The following is an 18689-nucleotide window of genomic DNA, read 5'->3' as shown; positions in this document are numbered from 1 at the left end:
CAGATCCCCACTGCCTGCAGTACCCTCAGAGCTCCCAATTGCCCTCCAGAGCCCCCTATTGCCCCCCAGCACCCCCGGAACCCCCCATTGTCCTCCATTGCCCCCCAGCACCCCAGAGCTCCCCATTGCCCCCCAGCCCCCATTGCCCCCTATTGCCCCCCCAGCACCCCCCGCCGCCTCTAGCCTCCGCTCCAGCAGGGGGCAGCACGGCGCCTCGTTCCCGGGGTTGGAGCCCCGCCCTCTCGGCAGCCACGGGCCGGCGGGGGTAGCGCTGTTGCCGGATGTGACGTCACGCGGGTTCCGGTGGGGAGGGTGCCCGCTTTCCTCGCACTCCCCTCAGGTCTCATCCGGACAGGGGCCGGGGTGCGGTGAGTGCGGCCGGGGGGCGAAGGGAGCTGTGGGGCACGGGAATGGGGGCGAAGAGGGGCCCATGGGGTGTGAAAAGGGGACTGAGAGGGAGCTGTGGGGGGCAGGGGGAGCTGGGGGGGTGCAGGGAGCTGTGGGGCAGGGGAATGGGGGCTGAAGAGGGGCTTGTGGGGGGAGAAGAGGGGCTTGTAGGGGGCAGAGGGAGCTGTGGGGGTGAGGAGAGCTGTGGGGCAGGAGAGTGGAGGAGAAAGAGGGGGCTGTGGGGCAGAGGGGCCATGGGGATGCAGGGAGCTGTGGGGCAGGGGAATAGGGGTGAAGAGGGGCCTGTGGGGGGGAGAAGAGGGGCTTGTAGGGAGCAGGGGGAGCTATGGGGGCTAAGGGGGGCAGAGGGGGCCATGGGCATGCAGGGAGCTGTGGGGCAGGGGAATGGCAGGCAAAGAGGGGGCTGTGGGGCAGAGGGAATTGGGGTGAAGCTTTTGGGGGGTGTTTGGGGTGGGAAAGGAGCGTGAGGAGCAACCACCATAGGGTGTGAGAGCATGAGGGTGATAGGGGCAGGGGGTGGAGGCTTTGGGGCTATGGGGAGAAGAGGAACGGGGTTTGGGGTGCGGCGGGGGGGATGTGTCCCCTTCTCAAGGGAAGCATAAAGCAGTTGGGTTTCAGCAGCCTTTCCCCACCTCCCCGTGCTCTCAGGGGCAGCGGGAATGGATTCCCAGGAGATGAAGGAGCTGCAGCAGGAAGTGATGGAGGAGCTGGGAATCTCCATGGAGGAGCTCCAGGACATCATCGACAAAGAGCTGGAGAAGTACGAGTGCGTGAAGCAGAGGAAGCAGCAGCTGGAGGAGCTGGAGAAGTGCGTGAAGCAGAAGGAAGAGGAGGTGGCTTGTGTGGACAGGCTCTTTGATGATGCTTCCAGGTGGGCAGGTTGGAATCATAGAATCATAGAATGGTTTGGGTTGGAAAGGAGCTTAAGCTCATCCAGTTCCAACCCCCCTGCCATGGGCAGGGACACCTCACACTAAACCATGGCACCCAAGGCCTCATCCAACCTGGCCTTGAACACCGCCAGGGATGGAGCATTCACAACCTCCCTGGGCAACCCATTCCAGTGCCTCAGCACCCTCTCAGTAAAGAATTTCTGCCTTAGGTCCAATCTAAACTTCCCCTGTTTCAGTTTGAACCCGTTACCCCTTGTCCTGTCACTACAGTCCCTGATGAAGAGTCCATCCCCAGCATCCTTGTAGCCCCCTTCAGACACTGGAAGCTGCTCTGAGGTCTCCACGCAGCTTCTCTTCTCCAGGCTGAACAGCCCCAACTCTCTCACCCTGTCTCCATACAGGAGGTGCTCCAGCCCCTGCTCATCCTCGTGGCCTCCTCTGGACTTGTTCCAACAGTTCCATGTCCTTTTTATGTTGAGGACACCAGAACTGCACACAATGCTCCAAGTGGGGTCTCACGAGAGCAGAGCAGAGGGGCAGGATCACCTCCATGACCTGCTGGTCACGCTCCTCTTGATGCAGCCCAGGATACGGTTGCTTTCTGGGCTGCGAGCGCACACTGCAGCCGGCTCATGTTCATTTTCTCATTGACCAGCACTCCCAAGTCCTTCTCTGCAGGGCTGCTCTGAATCTCTTCTCTGCCCAACCTGTGCCTGGGATTGCTCCGACCCAGGTGTAGGACCTTGCACTTGGCATGGTTCAACTTCATCAGGTGGGCATCAGCCCACCTCACAAGCGTGTCGAGGTCCCTCTGCATGGCATCCCTTCCCTCCGGCGTATCAACTGAACCACACAGCTTGGTGTCATCGGCAAACTTGCAGCCACACGTTGGAATTGGGAGCATTTGCTGCCCGTTCCCTTCTTTGTGGACGGGCATTGTGTTTCCACGGTGCATGGGGTTCCTGAGGGATGATTAAACCCATTCCCTTGTGGCTTTGTATCCCGCGTGTGGCTGCTCCTCCCTCACCTCATGGTGTTGTATTGAATTGGCAGCTCCCAGTGGTTGGTTCCTTTTATTATGGGATGTGCTCACTGTGTCTTCCCCCATCTGTGCCCTTTCCTCTCCCCAGAGCCATTGACAAGTGTGAGAGCCTGGTGAAGGACCTGTATTCCAAACTGGGCCTCCAGTACCGGGAGAGCAGCTCCGAGGATGAGGATTTGGCTGCCAAAGCCATGGAAGTGATTGAGATCCCGGATGAGGACGACGACGATGTCATGAGCGTTGATCCGGGCTGGAAGCACAGTTCAGTAGCCCATTGCACTGCAGGGTACCAAGGGGAGGGATGTCCTGGAGGATGAGAGGGATCAGGATAAGGATAACCTTATGCTGGCCATAAGCCACACAGGTCCCTAAATGGGAGAGGATCAGCTAGGAAACACCATTACAAACTATTCCAGAACTCCTGGAATCCAACAGTGGGACTCTTCCCTTTTCCACCTGCCTGTTGTCCGAATCAGGTGCTCCCCTGTGGGGAGGGAGGCTGCGCATCTGGAAGGCTTAGGAAAAGCCTTGCTTGGGTGGATTTTGACAGGGAAAGAGAACCTTTTGGGTGGATGATTTCCTCTGTTCCCTCTTCTTTCCCTGACTGAACCAGGATGGATTTTCCCTCCCTGAGATGTTTTAAACCCCTTTTATTCTCTTCATACACAGGCACTGGTAGCTCCAGAATCACAAAGGATCAGACTCTGGTGAGTTGGAACAAAGCAGACTCTGGGGTACTCTGAGTGGGGTTTTGCTGGAACACTTGGGCCAATGTTGTATTTAGAGCAAAGGAAAGAAAGGATTCTTCGTACTTTTTCCCTCTTTCCCTGCCTCGAGCTGCAGGAAGCCGTGGCTGCAATCCGGAAGTCTGCCCAGGATGTTCAGAAGTTCATGGATGCTGTGAGCAAGAAAACAAGTGCCCAGGATGCACAGAAAGGTCGGTGTGGGAGGAACAGGCATGGGCTGGCCCTTACTTGCACCTTACGCCTCTTGATTTGCTTTCTGACAAAGAGAAGAGCTGCTCTTTCCCTGCTGGAAGGACCCATTAGAAGCTGTTGATTCCAGATTCCTCTTGGGCTTTAAGCTCTTTTCCAAATTCAATCCAAGTGGTATGGATTCCATAACGGGAAAAGCTTTTTAATGGTGTTTAAACCCCTCTTGCTGATGACTCCATCCAGGAAAACTGAGGCACTTGGGGGTGTCTGAGGTGCAGGAGAGCCGGAATGCCTCCTGCTTCAGCCCGGTTGATGTTCTTCCAACCTAAGAGAGGGAGTCTTTGGGCAATTTCTCTGACGGATCCCTTATTGCTGTTCTTTGGGTAGATGCACAAAGCCTTCAGGAAAGTCCTGGCTCTGGCCAGCCCGCTGGCTCTGCAGCGTCTGGGGGGGATCTCAGCCATGATGAAGATCTCAATGTTGGCATGAGGATCCTGGGCAAGAAGAGAACCAAAACGTGGCACAAGGGGACTCTGATCGCGATCCAGAGAGTGGGTACGTCCCCTGTGTGGGGCCGGGGCTGGGCTTGGGGCTTGCACCCCACTTTGGAGTTGGGAAAGTCACTCTTTTACCTCCCAGCTTCATTCCTGAAAGGCTTTGGGAGGAATTCCCTTGGCTAGGAATGGGCTATGGCATGGGACTTGGCTGGAATCACTTGGCTCTTATCTTACTATGGTGAAATGTCTTGCAGGTGCTGGCAAGAAGTACAAAGTGAAGTTTGATAACAAAGGGAAGAGTTTGCTCTCTGGCAATCACATTGCTTACGACTATCACCCTCTGCCTGAGAAACACTACGTTGGCAGCAGGGTTGTGGCCAAATACAAAGATGGGAACCAGGTCTGGCTCTATGCTGGCATTGTGGCCGAGACCCCAAATGTGAAGAATAAGGACAGGTATTAATTCCCCTCCACTGTCATGTTCCCCTCTCTCTCTCTTCTATTTTCATTTGGTTAGGGGGGAAATGAGGTCTATTTGTTACTGTTGGAGCTAAATTCCTTCCTGCCCTTTAGGAGGATGTAGTTCTGAGTGTGGCTTCTTCAGCTTTTCTTATCTCAGAGCTCTGGGTGGAGCTTCTGTTCTATTATTCATTGCCCTGAGTCATGAATCAGATCTGGTAATTCATCCACATTATCACACAAGTCTGCCTTGCTTAAGGCAGAAAACCCAGGGTTAGGAAACATGAGCCCTGAAAGCATGTAGTTGCCCAAGCACTTGAGGAGAAGCAAGAGCAGGTCTAAAGGAGGCTTTAGTTGTGTACAAATATGGGGCAGGGCTTCTTCATGGTGTGGTTTAGACTCATGGGCTTCCTGAGAAGATCCTAAAGGATATAACTGCCCTGTTTCAGCTGTGGATCTGCCAGAAATGCCTCATTGTGTCAAGTTCTATCTGATACATATTTAATCACTGCAAATGAAGTGCATTTAGTACTCAGGTTGCAGATTTACTCCTCCTGGCTGCAATGCTGCTCTCCTGTAACACAACCGTCACACACTCCGTATCCTGAGGTTACTGTTCGAGGTACCAGCACTGAGTGGGTGCCATACCCAGCCTTGGGGGGGGTCCTCTCCAAGCCCTGGCCCCTGCAGGCACTGGGGACTCTCTTGTGCTCATCTCCTGTCTGCAGGTGGAGCCCTGGAGGTGTCCCCAGCTCCTTCCTTGTCCCCATCCTCATTCTCTGCTGCTGCTTTGTCCCAAAGGCTCCAGAAATCTCTTTTCTTCCATTATAACTGTGCTTTATTCAGCTGCATATTTAATTCCAACTTCCAATGCTCTTTTTCAGGTTCTTGATCTTCTTTGATGATGGCTACGCTTCATATGTCAAGGAGTGGGAGCTGTACCCAGTCTGCAGACCCTGTGAGTGAGCTCTGCCCCTTCTGTATCCTAACACTGGAATTGTATGGAGAGCCTTTGGCTGTATGAAGGAGGTGGGGTTCAAAACACAGGGGACATACAGATGTTTGTGTCTGAAGCTGGAGGAGGCTGGTTTCTTCCTGGCAGAGTGGTTGTGCTGACCCCTTGCGCTCTGGGTGCATTACCATGGCTGGAGTCCTGCCACCAGAAATCCCCCACTTGAATGTTCTTATGTAAAACTCCATCTGGGATCTTTATAAAGTTTCTCTTTGTGAGAGTTTTCCACCCCTGACCATCCCTTTCTCCCCACCCATCCCTTTCTGAACAGTGAAAAAGACCTGGGAAGACATTGAGGATGTTTCCTCTCGGGATTTCATCGAGGAGTACATCACAGCCTACCCCAACCGCCCCATGGTGCTGCTGAAGAGCGGGCAGCTCATCAAAACAGAGTGGGAGGGGACCTGGTGGAAATCCCGAGTGGAAGAAGTGGATAGCAGCCTGGTCAGGATCCTTTTCCTGGTAGGACAATTCCCTTTCTCCCATGAGAAGGGGAAGATGAGCTTAGATTTGAGGCTGGTGGAGCTGTCTGATTGAGTCCAGTTTCCTTGGTATCATACAGGGGCCTGAAGCAAGCACATGCTTTGCTTAGTAGGTAGACCACCAAGTTCTGCTTTCCAAGTAGTTCTGTCTTCCTAGTAGTTCTACCAAGTGAAGGTCAGACTCTTTTCTTTGCACTCAAAAGCCTTTTAAAGCGTTTTGAAATTGAAACTGTAAAGCAGCAGATGAATAAGAAACCAAATCCATCATCTGCAGGTGTGCAAACACCTCACCGTGGCTTCTGTCCTAATTCAAGTGCTGGTTTGAGAAGCAGGATTGAAACTGAGCAGGGGTTGGGGGCTGCTGCTTGCTCACGTGCTACAAATCCCACAGGGGAGTGGGTGCCCTGTCTGGGCCCACTTGGCTCCCTCCCTGTCCAGCCAGTGCAAGGCCACCAGGCTGGGGGGACTTTGTGTAAGCTCCCTGCCCTGGAGGATGCTTGTGCAGAGGAACTGGCTTGTCTTCCAAGGGGATCTGCCTTCTCCACCCCCATCCCAGTGATCAGTTATTGGGCTAAGGATAGAACAAGGTTTGGGGTCTTGGCATTGGGCATCTTCTAGGTTCGGTTTCTATTCAGGGTTCCCCCAGATATGCTGAATTACTGTCCTTGTCTTCCCTTGGCTGCATGGTCTTTCAGGAGCCTTCAGGTCAATGCTTTGCCTCCTTTCCATTGGATTGTGCTCCTGGCTGTCTCCCAGGCCTGGGTTATCCCTCTGGAAGCTCTTGCCATGGGCGCTGTGAATGTTGCCTTCTCCTTGCTGCAGGATGACAAGCGCTGCGAGTGGATTTACCGGGGCTCCACACGCCTCGAGCCCATGTTCAGCATGAAAGCCTCCACAGCTTCCACCCAGGAAAAGAAGCTAAGTGGACAAGCAAGAACTCGTCCCAATGTTGGTATGTGGCACCTTTTCCTTTCATTTGGGTCCTGGAATTTGGATGAGTGCCTTGGGCTGGACGGGTGGGAGCTGGTTCTGGTTTGGTGGAGTTGGGTTTAGTGAACTCCCGGCGATCCAAGATTTCCAGTGGGCTTTTTCTCCTGACATAAAGATGCCACAGAACCAAGCTGCACTTGCGTGCAGTGGCCAGAATCTGGCTGTGACTCCACACTCACCTGTGACCTGATGTTAACCACAAATGTCTCTCTTCTGGTTGCTTCTGGGGACTAAATCAGTATCTTGGGGCTTTAGTTGATGGTGGAGACTTCTCCTGTTGAGATTCCCCTTTCCCCCTCCCCCCATCTAGGTGCTGTGAGGAGCAAAGGGCCCGTGGTACAATACACACAGGATCTAACAGGAGCTGGTACCCAGTACAAGCCTTTAGAGCAGATGCAGGCAGCCTCACAGGCTCCACGCTCTGCTTCTCCGCAGCCTGCAGAGATGGAGTAAGTACTCGAGTCACTTCTCTGCTTCCACCACTACCTCCTTTCATCTCCAGTGCTCAGCTCCTTCAGGCACCCCCCTCTCTGCATAGGGGAATCCTCAGGTGCATGTTTCCTCCATGACTAACTTGTTTCCTGGTTGCACAAGTTGCTTTTAGTCATGTTTCTGGGAGAAGCTCTAGATAAAGGATGAGGAACAGGGGGCGGGAGAGCTGAGAGCCAAGCACCAGCTTCTTCCTCAAGGCTAAAGCTTCACCCTTGATGTATTTCCAACTTAGAGTTTTCGCTCCTTCTCCTCTCAAAGTCTGAATTGCTCCCTCGTGTCATGATCCAGGCTCTGGCCCCCGGCTGCTTTGTTTTCCTCCACTTGGACTGAGCTGCTCACAGACCTCGATGGCTTACGAGGCACTGGGAACTCAAGATCAGTGCTTGGTCATGAACCAAATCTGATCAAGCTGAGCCACAGCCAAGTCACACCCGTGCCTTCTGCTGCCAGGGGCCCAAGCAGGACATTCCTGGAGGTGCAGGCTAGTGCTGAAGGAGGCCTGGATGAAGGAGGAGCTCAACCTGGCGACGAAGGGAACATGTTGGAGACCACCAGGGTACCTGGGCACATGCCCTGGGACTTTCATGGGGAGGGAAATGCTGCCCCAGTTTATTTTTGTCACCACTGTGGATTCCCCATCCGAATTTATGGACGCCTGGCCCCCTGCCAGCATGTCTTCTGCTGTGACTGTGCCCTGCTGCTCGGGCAGAAGGGGGAGAAGAGATGTCCCAGCTGTAAGGAACCTGTGCAGGAAGTGAACCTTTACTCACTGGATGCTCTCTAAGTATAGTAGCAACTAAGAAACCCCCCTGCCTGCAGCCTCCAGCCTCCAGCCTCAGGAGGGGGCTCCTCTCCAAGTACCAGTGCAATAGGACCCATTCTGCCCCTTGAACTTGGAAATGCTCCTCCAAGCCATTCGGACCAAGACGTGAAGCTGTAACAGCCTTGTTCCTCCTCTCTTGCCCTAGCAGAAGTGGTCTGCTCCAGCAGAAGGAATGCAGCACTGGCTCCTCACAGCAGTCCTGGGAGCAGAGGAAGAGCTGGGCTGTGGCCCTAACCCCAGGACACCTCAAGCTGAGGAGGGTGTAGGAAGGATGTGCAGCAACACGGCATGAAGATGATCCAGTTGGATCGGCCACCCTCGAGGCTGCTGAATCTCCTCTTCCATTTAACATTTCCATGGAAGCTTTGGGGTTTTCTTCTCTCCCCACAAAGGCTTTGACTTGAGGATCTTGTTTTCTGATCTAGTACAAGACACACATTACAGCTGGTTCCCTGCTCTGCAGTTAAACAGTGAGCTGCTTAAAGACACCAGTGACTGGAGGCAGCAATATCCATGTCCCAGCTGTCCCAGAGGAAACCGATGGGTTAAAACCACATTGGATTTAGCGTATTAAAACTGAGAGGATGTGCTTTTCACTCTGGTGTTTGTTTTGCTCTGAGGAAGGGCTGGTTCTAGTCCCTCTCTAGGCTCACTTTGAAGTTCGAAGGTGCCAGGGAGCTGCCACTTAGGACTGTTTGAAGTCCATCAGTGGAACCTCTTTTCTCTTGCTCTTGACTTCTCAATGTGTGTTGACGCTTGGCTTTGAAGGCAGATGTTTGCAGAAATGGCCACCCCCTTGTGCTCTCACTGTCCCCACCCTTCGTGCCCTGATAACATAACTGCGTTCTTCCACTTGTGGGGAAGGCAGCGGCTGGTTTGGGCTGGTTTTCTGTTTGATGGGTGTAAGTGGATTGGATCTGCTCTTGTTTCTTAGGGTGGGAGTATTGTGTCCTTCAAGTGTCTCCCACCTCCCTGGTGTTGTGCATCGCTGTTTGGGAGCCCCTTTTGTCAGCAGTGTTATTCTATTCCCTCACACAATCTTATCTTGTTACTTGGTACAGACAAAAGAGTCCTCTGTGCCTGTTCCTCCCACTGCTCAGCACTGCCCAAGCTCTGTAAGCTCTTGTTTCTGCTGGTGCAGGGGTTTCTTCATGGACTGGTTTAGCCAGCTTCTTCAAACTGAAGGCCTGGGGCAGCCTGGTTACACTCCTTTCACCCTCATGCCTTGCTTCCAAATAAATAGCACTTTTCAATGCATGCTGGCATTTGCTTGGGGTTGTGGGACAAAGAGGTAGAAATGGGCTGGTTTTTACACCCCTTGGGAAAAAACCTGCTTGTTTTCTCATGGATGGGCACTGCTGCTCGTGAGTCTTGCATATCCCTCATAGAATCCATTAGGTTGGAAAAGACTTTGAAGATCATCAAGTCCAGCCATTGCCCACCACTAACCCCTGTCACAAAGGGCCTCATCTACACAGTTTGGGAACACTTCCAGGGCTGGTGACTCCAGCATTCCCTGGGCAGCCTGTTCCGATCCCTGACCCCTTCCCTCCTGCAGGTACTCTGAGAGTCAGCTGGCCCAGGCGAGGAAGCAAGTGGCCAAGAAGAGCACTTCCTTCCGTCCCAGCTCTGTGGGCTCTGGGCAGTCCTCCCCTTCTCCCCCTATCCTCAGTGATGCAGCTGCAGCAGGCAGGACCAATGCAGCCCAGCAGCATCGGTAAGTGCAGCTTGTTCCCTGCATGCTTGGGAGAGTCTGGGATGCTGGAACAGCTTTGGGGCTTGTTGGGTTTGTTTCCCTATGGACTGAGCTCTTCATTTGCAGCTTATCTTGTCCTGAGCCATTTGTCTTCTGCTTTGTGTTGCCTTCCAGAAAACTGTTCGTTACATTTGAGCTTGGGGGGTCTCTTATCACTTCTGAGCAGCATTTACCCCAGTGGGATCCTGGCCAAAGCCTCTGCCCCTGCTTATTGTTAGAGGACTCCTGTTTCTACAAGCTTTCTAGGCTCAGAGGAAAGCTGCTGTTAATGTCAATCTCCAGGTGGCTTTTCCACAGTGGTGGCTTTGTGGCAATCAGAAGCACAAAAGCCGTTGCTCCATGGTCAGAGACCACAACCAGCTTGGGCTTGGTTTTGCTTCCCTACTGTGATTTTGGGGGTGGTGGTTGTGTTCTCTGCTGCTGGTGACACTCCCGTTGCGGCCTGCCCAGCCTCACTCCCTGGGAATGCTGGTGTTTGTGTCTAATTCAACTGTGCAGCAAAACCAATGAGAGTGCCCACAAAAAAAGCATCTGTCAAAGCAGCTGCTTTGATAGGAATCAAGTGCCTAAAATACCTTTGCTCTTTGAAGCTCTGAGGTGCTGGCACAGGTTGCCAAGAGAAGTGGTAAATGCTCCATCCCTGGCAGTGTTCAAGGCCAAGTTGAACAGAGCCTTGGGCGACATGGTCTAGTGGAAGGTGTCCTTGCTCATGGCAAAGGGTTGGAACTGGATGATCTTAGGGTCCTTTCTAACCCAACCCATTCTATGATCTTAGGGTCCTTTCCAACCCAACCCATTCTCTGATCTTAGGGTCCTTTCTAACCAACCCATTCTCTGATCTTAGGGTCCTTTCTAACCCAACCCATTCTCTGATCTTAGGGTCCTTTCCAACCCAACCCATTCTCTGATCTTAGGGTCCTTTCCAACCCAACCCATTCTATGATCTTAGGGTCCTTTCCAACCCAACTCATTCTATGATCTTAGGGTCCTTTCCAACCCAACCCATTCTCTGATCTTAGGGTCCTTTCCAACCCAACCCATTCTCTGATCTTAGGGTCCTTTCCAACCCAACCCATTCTCTGATCTTAGGGTCCTTTCCAACCCAACCCATTCTATGATCTTAGGGTCCTTTCCAACCCAACCCATTCTCTGATCTTAGGATCCTTTCCAACCCACCCCATTCTCTGATTCCCTACCTGCTTTCTGACGTATCCCTTTCCCCATGCCAGCCTCCCCAGCAGCCAAGCGGGCAGCAGCACCCACCAGGCCTTCCATGGCATGATGGACCGCGTGCCCAACGAGCCGTCGTACCGAGCCCCGCTGGAGAAGCTGTTCTACCTGCCCCACGTGTGCAGCTACACGTGCCTGTCGCGCGTGCGGCCGCTGCGCTGCGACCAGTACCGCAGCCGCAACCCGCTGCTCATCCCGCTGCTCTACGACTTCCGGCGCATGACGGCGCGGCGCCGCCTCAACCGCAAGGTGGGCTTCCACGTGCTCTACAAGACCCCGTGTGGGCTCTGCCTCCGGAGCATGCAGGAGATCGAGCGGTACCTCTTCGAGACAGACTGTGACTTCCTCTTCCTGGAGATGTTCTGCTTGGATCCCTACGTGCTGGTGGATCGCAAGTTCCAGCCCTACAAACCCTACTACTACATCGCGGACATTACCAAGGGCAGGGAGGACGTGCCGCTGTCGTGCGTCAATGAGATCGACAGCACCCCGCCTCCTCAGGTGGCTTACAGCAAGGAGCGGATCCCGGGCAAAGGGGTTTACATCAACACCAGCTGGGAGTTCCTCGTGGGCTGTGACTGCAAAGACGGCTGCAGAGACAAGTAGGTGGCCCCATGGGTGTCACTGGGGCTGGAGGGTGAGGATGACAGCACAAGGTGGACCTGCTCTGCACTTCATGCAGCTCTGCTTCATTGTAGGTTTGACCCCGAATCAAGCCCATCTCTGCATGTATCCATTCAGAAGGATGGGATTTCTTCTCCTTTCTGTAAAACCGGTGTCTAAAACGTAACTTGTGAAGGATGGGTGGGTTTTTCTGTGTCTCTCTAGATCAAAATGTGCCTGTCACCAGCTGACTGTCCAAGCGACTGGCTGCACCCCAGGGGGACAGATCAACCCCAACTCTGGATACCAGCACAAAAGGTTGGAAGAATGTCTCCCCACAGGGTAAGCAGAGCCACATCTTCCCTCACAAACACCAGCCCCGGAAACGTGGTCTCTTGATGCTATCAAAGAGGGGTATTGTTCAGCCTGGAGAAGAGAAGGCTCTGGGGGCACCTTAGAACAGCTCCCAGTGCCTAAAGGGGCTACAAGAAACCTGGAGAGGGGCTTTGGACAAGGGATGGAGGGACAGGACAAGGGGAATGGCTTTAACCTGCCAGAGGGGAGATTGAGATGAGTCATTAGGAAGAAGTTCTTGGATGGGGCTTGGGGCAACCTGGTCTAGTGGAGGGTGTCCCTGCCCTGAATGAGCTTTAAGGTCCCTTCCAAACCATTCTGTGACTGTTTCTTGAGGGAGGTAGTACAAACCTGCCTCTGTCCTTGATCCCTGTTAAAAGTGGCCCAGGATCTCTGCTCATGGCCACAGCACCTCGCAACAACACTTGCCCTGCTCTGTTGGGCTCTCAGTCACTGCTGCAGGTCCCTTTGTGTCATTTCTGGTGCCACACCAGCTCTTGGGAGGTTCTTTACAAGGAAGATGTCTCTGTTCTCCTCTCTTTCAGGGTTTATGAGTGCAACAAGAGGTGCAAGTGCAACGTCAACATGTGCACCAACCGCTTGGTCCAGCATGGCCTCCAAGTCCGGCTGCAGTTATTCAAGACCCAGAACAAGGGTTGGGGCATTCGCTGCCTTGATGATATTGCTAAAGGCTCCTTTGTCTGCATCTATGCAGGTAGGACCTCACCCCATGGGCCGAGCAGGTAGAAGCCTCTAGCTTTGAAATGGGTGCTCTGAATGAAAAGCCTTTGTTGAGCCAGCCCTGCCTGGCAGTCACATGTATCCAGATAGGAATCTGCTTGGTTTCAGTTAAGGAGTGGGGGGAATAAGTGTTTGAAAAGATCTGGTTGTGTCAGGCCTGAGATCTGGGCTTTGTTTATCATGAAATAGGACGTGGAGCTGTTGGAGCGAGTCCAGAGGAGGCCACGGAGCTGCTGCAAGGGCTGGAGCAGCTCTGCTCTGGAGCCAGGCTGAGAGAGCTGGGCTGGGGCAGCCTGGAGAAGAGAAGGCTCCTGAAGGGGAGACCTGAGAGCAGCTCCAGTGCCTGAAGGGGCTGCAGGAAACCTCGAGAGGGGCTTGGGACAAGGGATGCAGGGCCAGGCCAAGGGGAATGGCTTGAACCTGCCCGAGGGGAGACTGAGCTGAGCTCTTAGGCAGAAGCTCTTCCCTGTGAGGGTGCTGAGGCGCTGGCCCAGGGTGCCCAGAGAAGCTGTGGCTGCCCCATCCCTGGCAGTGCTCAAGGCCAGGTTGGACACAGGGGCTTGGAGCACCCTGCTCCAGTGGAAGGGGTCCCTGCCCGTGGCAGGGGTTGGAGCTGGATGAGTTTTAAGGTTCCTTCCAACCAAAGCAGGCTGTGACTGTGTGACCCCAGCGCTGTGTGTGCACACTGTGAATCAACACAAACCTCTTTCCTGTTTACACCCCACTGGTTGCTGGGGCCATCAGCACAAACCAACCAAATGCAGAAGTTGCGCAGGGCGGTTGTGTCAGCCCTGCAAGGAAAGCAGGAACACTGCTGGGTTCTGGTGCTCTGCTCACCCTCAGCATCACCTCTGTGCTGTGCCATCACCTCCAGCCCTTCGGAGGCAAAGCCAATGTCCCTGTTTGAGCCGCTGGCTGGAGGTGTCCATGTTGGAAACCTGGATGCTAGCAAGGACCCTGTAGTGAGAACCTGGATGTAGCCACAGGACGGGGCGTGATGGGTTCAAACTGAAACAGGAGACGTTCAGGTTAGATCTAAGGAAGTTCTTTACTGTGAGGGTGGTGAGGCACTGGCACAGATTGCCCGAAGTGATGAATGCTCCATCCCTGCAGTGTTCAAGGCCAGGCTGGCCAGAGCCTTGGGTAACATGGTCTAGTGTGAGGTGTCCCTGCCCATGGCAGGGGGTTGGAACTGGGTGATCTTAAGCTCCTTTCCAACCTAACCCATTCCATGATTCTATGACCCGCTTTAGACCACCCAAGTGCTTCAAATTACCTCGAGTATCAGGGTCACACATTGTCCTTTCCCAGCCCAGCTTTGGCGTAAGGTGGTGCCAGCCCTGTTTGCTCGTTGATGTGCGTTGGGTTAGGAGCCTCATCCCTGGTAAACTCACGCTTCGTTTTCCCTTCCTCCAGGGAAGATCCTCACGGATGACTTTGCTGACAAAGAGGGGCTGGAGATGGGGGACGAGTACTTCGCCAACCTGGACCACATCGAGAGCGTGGAGAACTTCAAGGAGGGCTACGAGAGCGACGCGAAGTGCTCCTCGGACAGCAGCGGCGTGGACCTGAAGGACGACGAGGACGAGAACACGGGCACGGAGGAGCAGGAGGAGTCCAACGAGGACAGCTCCGATGACAACTTCTGCAAGGACGAGGACTTCAGCACCAGCTCGGTGTGGCGCAGCTACGCCACGCGCCGCCAGACCCGCGGCCAGAAGGAGAACGGGCTCTCGGAGACAGCCTCCAAGGACTCGGGGCTCACCCGGCAGCTCCAGCACGACGAGGCCCCTGTGGCTGCCTCCTGCAAGCTCCCGGTGTCGGAGGAGACCTCCAAGAACAAGGTGGTGTCGTGGCTGAGCTCCAACAGCATGGCCGATGGCTTCCAGGACAATGACAGCACCTCCTCCTTCAAGATGAGTGAGGGAGGGGAAGCCAAGGCCAGCAAAGGGGAGATCCCAGGGGAGAGGGAGAAAACCAGTGCTGCTGCCCCAGGAGACGTGGATCAGGAGCTGAAGGTGTCAAAGAAAGAGGTAAGGGAGAGGAGGAAACGGAGACACCACGATGGGCCTCAGCTGTGCTCTTGCTCAATGGCTTCTCCACCCATACAACGTGCCTGTGGTGCTCTTTGGTGTCCCCATGCTCTGCTTACTTGGCCTTTGCTTGCTGTGGTGGGCTGGGAGGTACCTGCCCCCTTCCTGAGGAGTGTTTGGGCACAAGAGGCTGCAAAGAAGCTGCTCAGCATGAGCTGATGTCCCTCAGGCCCTTGGTGCTCCATGGCTGTGCAGGCCTGCAGGAAGGAGCCAGGGATGGTGGGGACATGGGGGTGCTCTGTCCCCTCCCTGCTCTGTTGAGGACCCACCACACGGGCATGGAGAACGGGAGACCCATGGTCAGAACGTGGCCCTGTGGAGCAGCCCCTTGGCCTGGGTGTCCCCCTGAGCGGGGCTGGCCTTTGGGAAGTGATTGCACGGAAGGGCTGAAGGGTGCTCCAAAAGGGAGAGGTTTTCATTGCGTGTCCTTCTCCCCCCTGCAGGAACCTGAGGACGTAGCCAAAATTCCCGGGTAAGGTTCCTGAACGCGGATTTTCCTGCTTTTCCTTGCCAACTAATGAAGTGCTGCAGCTTTCGGGCTGCCCTTAACTCGGTTTAACCCCGCTGCTGGAGGGAGCAGAGCTTGGGCTGGGCCCAGTGGGACCGCTATGGGCTTGTCCAGCTCTCGGTTCCCCCTGCTGCTGTGGCTCTGCCTGGAGGTCCAAGTGAACCTGCTCTTCCCACAGGCTGGGCGACTTGGGCAGGATGTATGGATACAACCCCAGCCCTCCCAAGCTGGAGGGGATCCGGAGGCCGACGAGCAGGACGGCGCTGCTGCAGAGCAAGCGGCTTTCCAGCACCCCCCAGCCCACCACGGATGTGAGCAGAGATCCTTGGCATGGGATGGGCTGGGAATGCCAGACCTGGGCGGGAAGGGGTGGGCCTGGCTCTGCCCCAGCTCCAGCCTGGTTCAATGAAGGCCTTGAACTTTCCTTTGGGTTTGTTTCTCTGCGCTTCCATTCCCAGTTGGGCACCAGCGCTGTGGTTTGTGGCTGTGATTTCCTGGGGGGAAGCTGATTTCCTTCTGCCACTGGGGCCCCTCTGTGGTCCTGAGAGCCCCAGAAGCAGAGGCCACGCGGGGTTTGGGCCCTGTGTCGCAAGGGGATGTAGCACCTTGGTTCACACACCAGGGATGCGGTGCTCAGCAGGGCAGCCACAGCGGAGGCTTTGCTTTGTGGTGTCCATCCCTTCCTCACCAACACCAATGCTCTCTCCCTGCCCCAAGGCGCCCTCGGGAGCCGGGGGTCCCTTTGCCCAGGACGTGCTGACGGTGTCGAGCAGCACTGAGAGCGAGGGTGAGAACGGCCCCACAGCAGCAGGGCAGGGCCAGGCCACCACCAACGACAGCGACGACATCCAGACCATTTCCTCGGGCTCCGAGGACGAGGAGGGGGATGAGAAGAGGAACCCGTCCTCGGGGTCAGGTGAGGACGGTGGCAGGGGAGGAGCACAAAGAACAGATACGGTGAAGACACCTGGGGCAGAAGGCACCAGAACGGGCTCACGGGGATGTAGCTGTGAGCGTGGTGCATCCTGCTCCATGTGCCTCTGAGCTCTGTCTCACCAGCCAAGGGCTGAAGCTGCCCCAGGGGTTCTTTGGGCCGTAACTGCAAAGCCCAATCCCCAAGTGTTGGATATTGTGGAGAGCTGAGAAGAGCCAACTGTGAGGCTCATTGGGGCAAGCGGAGAGCTGGGAGATGCCCTGGAGCAGGTTTAGATGCAAGGAATGGTTTGGGTCGGAAGGGATGCTAAAGCTCATCCACTTCAACCAGGGGCACCTTCCACTGGAGCAGGATGCTCCAAGCCCCTGTGTCCAACCTGGCCTTGAGCACTGCCAGGGACGGGGCATTTGAAGCAGTGTCTGTGGGGCTCCTCCTGTGGAAGGTGCAGGGGCCACAGTGGAGTCTCGTCCCCTGCGGCAGGGCCCATGAAGAGGCAGGTGGCTGTGAAATCCACCCGGGGCTTTGCCCTCAAGTCAACCCATGGCATCGCCATCAAAGCCACCCCCATGGCCGCCGACAAGGGCGAGAGCGCGCCGGTGCGCAGGACCACGCGGCAGTTCTACGACGGCGAGGAGTCCTGCTACATCATCGACGCCAAGCTGGAGGGGAACCTGGGCCGCTACCTCAACGTGAGTCACCTCGGGGGGCAATGGGCACCTTGGGGTGGTCTGGAGCAGCTCCCATAGGAGCCGGGCTGGGAACATTGGGGCTGCTCAGCCTGGAGAAGAGAAGCTGCGTGGAGAGCTCAGAGCAGCTCCCAGGGTCTGAAGGGGGCTGCAAGGATGCTGGAGGGGGACCTTCATCAGTGATAGGACAAGGGGTGATGGGTTCAGACTGGAACAGGGGGGATTTAGGTTGGATATCGGGAAGTTCTTCCCTGTGAGGGTGGTGGGACACTGGAATGGGTTGAATGGAGAAGCTGTGGCTGCCCCGTCCCTGGCAGTGCTCAAGGCCAGGTTGGAGCAAGCTGCTCCAGTGGAAGGGGTCCCTGCCCATGGCTTTAGATGAGCTTTAAGCTCCCTTCAACCCAACCCATTACAAACTGGGACAAGAGCTGGATGAGGAGGATGGATCCACCCCTATGGCTGGAACTGGGCCCCGTGACGGCCAAGTCAGACCTTCCACAGCAGCGTCACCTTTGCCTGTGCCTGCGGCCCGGCTGTGGGCAGGGAGGGAATGGAGCCCATTCCATGGGGAATGCTGCTGTTTGTCCCAGCTCCCGCTGCCCGGGGCCTGGCTCCAGCCCTGTGCTCACGGTGCCTCTGCTCCCTCCAGCATAGCTGCAGCCCCAACCTCTTCGTGCAGAACGTGTTTGTGGACACCCACGACCTCCGCTTCCCCTGGGTCGCCTTCTTCGCCAGCAAGTGAGTGGGGGGCACAGGGATGGGTGTCCCCTTGTCCCCTGTCCCTGCTGTCCCCTCCCCAGCCTGAGTGGTGAGGACCCCCCTTCTGTGCAGGAGGCTCTGGGGGGGGTTTGCAGCAGGTTTAGACCTTTCCAAAGGGGGGAGTTAAGCCCCAGGCCCCCGCCACGTGGCTCCTGGGCCCCGGCACTGATTCATCAGGGACCTTTGTCCCTCTGCTCCCTATGGAGCCAAGGGCAGCGGCGCCGCCTGCTTCACCCTTGGCCTGGGGGGAGCTGGACTGCTCCAGTGAGGTCAGAGGGGAGTGCTGGGAGCGGGAGCTCCGGCTGCTCCTGCCCTCTGGAATGGCCTCTTCCCTTCAGCCTGGTCCTTCTCTCCCCAGGAGGATCCGTGCTGGCACGGAGCTGACCTGGGATTACAACTACGAAGTGGGCAGCGTGGAGGGCAAAGAGCTGCTGTGCTGCTGCGGGGCCATCGAGTGCCGGGGGCGGCTGCTCTGAGCCCCCCGTGCTCCCTCCCTGCCCTTCCCTTCCCAGCGGCTTCACCATTCCCAAGCTGAGGAAGCGGCTTCGCCTCTCCCATCACTCAAAAACTGAGATTGCAGGGAGCAGATGGGCACAAACTGAACCGGACCCGGGCAGGGGGTGTCGGGGGGGGAGCGATGCCCAACCTGAGCCTCTGGGATGTGCTTCTGCCACTGGTTTTCCAATGGGAAACGCTCCAGGGAACTGCTTCAGGGTGGGACCGAGCCGTGCCCATCCCTGCGGGGTTGGGGTGAGGAGGGTGGGATGAGCCCAGTTCCAATGGACCAGCCTGGGTTGGTGCTGCAGGGGCTGCAGCTGGGGCACGGTGCAGGAACCTTTCCATTGCTCCAGGGCAAGAACCCCCGGGGTTGTGTCACCGAAGCGATGCCCTGGGCTTGAGGCCAACCAAAACCCCCAAATCTGCCCCAGTTTGGCCTCACCCCGGTGCCTGAGGCGGAGCTGCTGCAGCAGCCACAGATGGTTCCAGAGCTC

General features: G+C 55.9%; 1 protein-coding gene across 6 annotated transcripts; it reads left to right on the top strand.

Annotated features, from left to right (window-relative positions):
* The first annotated feature begins 252 nt into the window (after positions 1-252).
* On the top strand, positions 253-18605 carry SETDB1 (SET domain bifurcated histone lysine methyltransferase 1). 6 transcript variants are annotated; one of them, XM_080634947.1, is made up of 22 exons: positions 253-368; positions 1057-1279; positions 2432-2604; positions 3013-3050; positions 3187-3280; positions 3666-3833; positions 4030-4231; positions 5119-5192; positions 5518-5708; positions 6551-6680; positions 7029-7167; positions 9592-9750; positions 11019-11621; positions 11848-11964; positions 12522-12691; positions 14134-14750; positions 15254-15282; positions 15497-15629; positions 16036-16234; positions 16733-16941; positions 17588-17676; positions 18056-18605. In XM_080634947.1, exons 2-22 carry the CDS (start codon positions 1068-1070, stop codon positions 18171-18173), a joined length of 3864 nt encoding a protein of 1287 aa, XP_080491073.1. In that variant the 5' UTR covers positions 253-368; positions 1057-1067; the 3' UTR covers positions 18174-18605. The 6 variants fall into 6 exon arrangements, 5 of the variants coding, with proteins under 5 accessions (XP_080491073.1, XP_080491071.1, XP_080491074.1 ...); XM_080634945.1 differs by having other exon boundaries at positions 3181-3280; XM_080634946.1 differs by having other exon boundaries at positions 324-368; positions 1027-1279; positions 3181-3280.
* Positions 18606-18689: the final 84 nt, after the last annotated feature.

The sequence above is a fragment of the Psittacula echo genome (assembly GCF_963264785.1).
Source record: "Psittacula echo genome assembly, chromosome: 26".
Lineage (NCBI taxonomy): Eukaryota > Metazoa > Chordata > Aves > Psittaciformes > Psittacidae > Psittacula > Psittacula echo.
The sequence above is the reverse complement of the archived record's forward strand: the minus strand, read 5'-3'. Positions and strand labels throughout refer to the sequence as shown.